General features: G+C 40.6%; 1 protein-coding gene across 1 annotated transcript; it reads left to right on the plus strand.

The window, feature by feature from the left end:
* The first annotated feature begins 1,382 nt into the window (after nucleotides 1-1,382).
* Nucleotides 1,383-5,033, plus strand: mars2 (methionyl-tRNA synthetase 2, mitochondrial). Its single transcript, XM_044363105.1, has 3 exons — nucleotides 1,383-1,933; nucleotides 2,807-3,141; nucleotides 3,785-5,033. Exons 1-3 carry the CDS (start codon nucleotides 1,648-1,650, stop codon nucleotides 4,964-4,966), a joined length of 1,803 nt encoding a protein of 600 aa, XP_044219040.1. The 5' UTR covers nucleotides 1,383-1,647; the 3' UTR covers nucleotides 4,967-5,033.
* The last annotated feature ends 797 nt before the right edge of the window (nucleotides 5,034-5,830 follow it).

Raw genomic sequence — 5,830 nt, forward strand, 5'->3', positions numbered from 1 at the left:
TTTCATAAACCATCTCCCTCTCGATTAACTATTCTTTTTATTATTAATTTATCCAGCAGTAAACCGAAGATAATAAGACTGTTTTCAGTAAACATTTAAACAGAAGCGGAGATCGCGAGTAGCTTGTAAGTGTGTGCGCGTTCACGCGAAGGAGGGTCACATCTGCAAGGGAGTCCGAAAATTCTGTAACATGTGGTTAACTGTGGGCAACGGAGCAGCTGATAAGCTGTCAGTCAACGCAGCACTTTCTGGTTATTGCCAAGGCAAACAAAGGGAGGCGACATTTCTCCACTCCAGCCTTGTCATACACTGTATGCGGCTAAAATAGACCTTAAAAGTATCCAGACCCTTTACTTTAAAAGTAACACTTTACAAAATCATGCACTTAAGTAATGCTTTACTAATGCATGAATCACGATGCTTTAATGCATGAATTAATGCAGGATGTATCATGAATTCCTGCTCCCTGCTCACCGTTAACAAATGATCAAGCCACTATGACTTTATATGATTGGTTCACACTCAATAGATCATCAGTTAAGGAATTTTAATTCACGGTTGCTTCATACATTAATTCATATGCAACCAAATTACATTAAACGTTATATCAGGACCATGCATTTGCTCAGCCTCTCTGATTAAAAAAAATAGCTTCATATTTCTTTGAGAATAGACCCAATGGTATTTTTGACAACGAAGACCGGGCAGCGCTCTCCCTAACAATTAATAAAAAATAAAATAAAAATAATAAAGAGTGAGAGGAACAAAATGTGCAACAATTGACAGGTCTGATATATTCCAGTAAAGCTGTCTGAAAAAAGGAGGATGGTTCCTTAAACGTCATGCTGCTCATCTACTTCAGAAGTTACGTGAAAATAAAATACACTATGTCGCGTTCAGGTCATATCAGAGCTGTCGTAATTACGAGTTTCCAATATGTAAATAGCGTTCATGTCAATCTCCAAGACAGTCGTAATTACAACTTGGAAACTCGGATCTTTCTGAAAGCTCCGATATCTTCAATTTGGCACTTAATAATATGGAAATACCTAAAAACCAAGCAAACGTGGCGTGAATGCTTTACATCAGCCAAAGTACGTTGTTTAATGTAGTTTGTACACAAATTTAATGGATATATAGTGTAATTTTGTCAATGGACAGTATTTTAAGCCTTCATATGACCGGTTATCATACAACCCTCCTGACTTGTTACTTACGTGAACATGTGAATAATTCAGATCCATCCGATATGGCCTGAACGCAGCATGATACAGGTTGAACAAAACTTGGTAATCCTCGCAATCTGATTGGTCGTTGGTGTTCGTGGTACATAGTGCAGCGATTTGATTGGACGGTGGGCTGACGCTTATTAAAAACGGAAGAAGCTCTAACCTTGACAAGCAAGCAACTCACATGTGCTGCAGATCGAGGGAAAAAAAGCTTAAAATCCAAGTATTTCTGCTATTTTAATATAAAACATTTGCCAGTACTAGTCTTACAATCTTAAGTTATTTTCCGAAATTGGTATCGTTACTCGCTGATCCGCTTTTCTTATCTTTTAGCTAGCTAAATGAATGACTAGCATTTACCAAATCATTAATACTATTGTTTGGTGGACTTCATGTGGGTCTCGCCTGCTATCCAACAATGAGGACACCGTTTATGTTTGTCACCAGAAGCCGTAACGCTGTTCACAGACTGCAGCAAAGCCCCTTTTTATCACCCATTTCAGCTCTATTGAGGCATCAGAAGATCGCTGTTTTGAGACACTCCAGCACCCATCTGTGCAAAGATGAAAGGAGTTACTACATCACCACCCCCATCTTCTATGTAAATGCGTCTCCTCATTTAGGACACTTGTATTCAGCAGTTTCAGCTGACTGCTTGCACAGGTATAAGCTACTTCAGGGATTCAAGTCAAAGTTTGCTACAGGTAAATCCTCAATTCACCTAAATGTATGCGTGCATGTTACTGTTGTTGCCATTGCTTGCATGTATTAAGTAGGAAACCTCACACTGTAAATCTCTACATTATCTGTAAAAGTTAAAGATGACACCCTGACATCTTTAATGGCGTATAAAGTACTCTGGTTTGAATAATAATGATTTTAACAGTAAAAAAGTTAAATTATCTATGTTAAAAAATCTTCTAAGCACATCTACTCCTTCTCCCTCATTGACAAACACAGACTCAATCAATGCAGATATTTTGTTTGAAGTGTGCTGGAGGTTTTAATGCTCCACATCACACTTGTGTAAATTTCATACTGGGCTAGGATTGGCTCCAGTTGTGATGTCATTAAGTTATACTCTTATGTACACATCTTAAACTGAGATTTAAGGTAACTAAAGAAAAACAGTTGAGTAAAATGGCATCCTGCCACTGGGAGGTCCAGAAAGATAATATTTTTATCTTGTGTGTGTAACGGGGGAAAAAATATCATCTTTCAGGACTCTGGGGGCTGAAAAGATTAGTAGATTAATTGATTAGTCGATCAACAGAGAAGTAACAGCTATTTTCATAATCAGTTTATCATTTCAACAGTTTTAAAAGGAAAATGCCAAACATGTTCTTTATCAAATATGAGAGTTTGCTTTTTTTTCTATTTTACATTATTGTAAATGGAATATCTCAAGGTTTTGGACTGTCAGTAAGACAAAACCAACAATTTGAAGATGTCATCTTTGGCTCTTGGAAATTTTGATGGACATTTTTATGAACAATTCTTCTGACATTTCACAGACTAAACACTTAATAACTGCAGCCCTAATTCCTAATAACACATCCTATTATCTTGCATTCCAGGCACAGACGAACATGGCTTGAAAATTCAACAAGCTGCTGATGCTGCAGGGAAAGATCCCCTGTCCTTCTGCACCGATGTGTCCGAAAGATTCAAACATCTCTTCAGCAGCTGCAACATATCGTACACAGACTTTATAAGAACCACTGAGGAGAGACACCGGCAGGCTGTGGAGCATTTCTGGTCTGTTCTTTGGAGCAAAGGGCTCATCTACAAGGGGAGTTATGAAGGCTGGTACTCCACACAAGATGAAAGCTTCCTCACACCATTGCAGGTGACCGATGCTTTGGACTCGACAGGGAAGGAGATCAAGGTATCGCTGGAGAGTGGCCACAAAGTAAGTTGAAAGAACTTGAGCTCAAGTTTGATTTCAGTGGACATGAGTGGGTGCAAACTTTACAAGGGCACTCTGACAGTTTTGCACATTTAAGATCAGTTTGCCTGTCACAAAGAATACTACTCAGCTTGTGGAAAGAGTTGTATAATGTCTTCTGTGTAGCTTTATAAACTCTGAGAAAAAATATCTGCTTGAGCTTTGAGACTACAGATTTATAACTGGAAGCCTGTGTGTGTGTATCTAAGAAAAAGATGCTATTGTGTTGCATTATGGGAAATGGAGGATCTAGTGTTGTTGGAGATGGACCCACACCTGACATTCCTGACAACATCTGTTATCTGTTGTGTGCACATTGTGACAAGAAGACTGCTCCTAGCAATAAAATGGTTAGGCACACAACCCCCCATAAAACCACGACTTATTGTTATTACACTTTGGTTTTTGTATGAATTAAACAAACAAGATATTGTGTGCTAATTAGTCAGCTTTAGAGATGGTTGAATGGACAGATATGAGAGTTGTATTCTCATCTAATTTGCAGGAAGGAAATAAGTGAATTTCTCAAAATGTCAAATTATTTATAGCTTTTGTGCAGTTTTACTCCATCACAAAAACAATGAGGCTGCTCTCCAATATTTTGCAGGTGGAGTGGATGAAAGAGGAAAACTACATGTTCCGCCTGTCTGCGTTCCGGTCTCAGCTGCTCGACTGGCTCAGATTAAATCCCGGGGCTGTACAGCCGGAGCGTTTCTACCAGGCTGTTCTGCAGTGGCTGCAGGAGGACCTTCCTGACCTCTCAGTGTCCCGTCAGAGAAACCGCCTCCAGTGGGGGATCCCCGTCCCAGGAGACCCTGAGCAAACCATTTATGTGTGGCTGGATGCTCTGGTGAACTACCTTACAGTAGTTGGCTATCCAGATAAACACAAGCAGTGGTGGCATGTGGCCCACCACATTGTGGGAAAGGACATCTTAAAATTTCACGCCATCTACTGGCCATCTTTTCTTCTAGGGGCTGGGCTGCCACTGCCTCACACGATACACGTGCACTCTCACTGGACAGTAGGTGGAAAGAAAATGTCTAAAAGTTTGGGTAATGTGGTTGATCCTCTTGAACGTTCACAGCTGTTCACAACTGATGGTATGAGGTACTTTCTGCTGCGTCAGGGGGTTCCAGACTCAGACTGTGATTACACAGATGACAAAGTTATCAAGCTGCTCAACGCAGAGCTCGCTGACTCTCTGGGCGGCCTTCTTAACCGCTGCACAGCTCCTGCACTTAACCCAGCTCAGGCCTACCCCTCTTTCTGCCCTCAGTCTTTCCCCATTCAACAGATCGGCCTTAACGGCAGGGCTGTGGTTGAAGACTATCACATGTTGGATGCTGTGAAAAGTCTCCCAGCTTTGGTGGAGCAGCATTACGAGAGCATGCATGTGTACAAAGCTCTGGAGGCCATCACTGCCTGTGTGAGGCTAACCAACGGGTTTGTTCAGCGGCACACACCCTGGAAGTTAGATAGAAAGGACAGCAAAGACCAGTGCTGGCTCGACACAATCATCCACGTGTCTCTTGAATGCCTGAGGATATATGGCACACTCCTCCAGCCGATAGTGCCGGAGATATCTAACAAGCTCCTCTCCAGACTCGGGGTGCAACCAGGTGAGAGGAGCTGGAAAGCTCTGAACTTCCTGCCAAGGCATCAGGGAATGGACTGTCCCTTTGAAGGGAGAGCGCTGGGGTCGGACTCTGGAGTGCTTTTTAGTCGTTTGGAAAGTCAGAATGTAGATAAACAAAAACCAAAGAAAACAAAAAAGCAACAAAAGTGATCTAAGGAATTGTTTTATGTTCCCTGTACACCAATATTACAAATAAAAATATACAAACTTGGTGTTACCTTCATTTGAAATTACTGAACTGGCATTTTTAGTTTTATATACATGCATCATAAATGGCTCTGATTTTGACTAACCTTATGTTTTCATGTGGCTTTGAAAACAGTAGTTTACAAAAAATCTCACCACAATGTACATTACTGCTGGTAGTTCCTCTGGAGCTTTTGGTCGGTGGATTTTTCCCAGTTGTCATAAAACTGTCGATGTTCAAATTACATTTTTCCAAGCAGTTAAAGGAATTCTCATCCACATTAGCTTAAGAAGTTAAGCATGAAAGTTCCTTCTTTTTTTGGAGACAGTAGTTACCAAGCAAGACACAACAGAGAGCTCCGAAACAGCTACTGATGGATCTTGTTGTGAGATTGTTTTGCCAACAGCTTTTCTTTTTCTGAAGCTGTTCCTTGACCGTTTCCGTCCATCAGTAATACTCCCGGCGCTAAACGGAGACAACCTAGCATCACAGCTGTACTGTTGTCCAATTAAAAGTTAGTTTGAGAAGGAGACGCATCCAGACTTCATCAATGTACCTGGATTTACTTGTAGGAGAATCTCACACTAGTTATGGAATAATTCTAAACCACAAATATAAAATGTTGAGATTAAATCCTTTGGGGTCAGATCTATTGATGTTTTTTTCCCATAACTGGAAAATTAAATGCACATGTAACTAATGTTCTTGTTTAAACAAACACCTTAATCTGAGTAACTCGGAGACTCAATCATACACTGGTCAACATAATCCCATTTTCTCTCAATTGGGGATGTCCAGGTTATTCAACATGTAAATGACTGCAAATG

The sequence above is a fragment of the Thunnus albacares genome, chromosome 10 (assembly GCF_914725855.1).
Source record: "Thunnus albacares chromosome 10, fThuAlb1.1, whole genome shotgun sequence".
Lineage (NCBI taxonomy): Eukaryota > Metazoa > Chordata > Actinopteri > Scombriformes > Scombridae > Thunnus > Thunnus albacares.

Coding starts and splice junctions, on each gene's coding strand:
- mars2 (XM_044363105.1), top strand. CDS start 1,648: ATGAGGACACCGTTTATGTTTGTCACCAGAAGCCGTAACGCTGTTCAC. Junction 1,934..2,806: donor CAAGTCAAAGTTTGCTACAG/GTAAATCCTCAA, acceptor CTTGCATTCCAG/GCACAGACGAACATGGCTTG. Junction 3,142..3,784: donor CGCTGGAGAGTGGCCACAAA/GTAAGTTGAAAG, acceptor AATATTTTGCAG/GTGGAGTGGATGAAAGAGGA.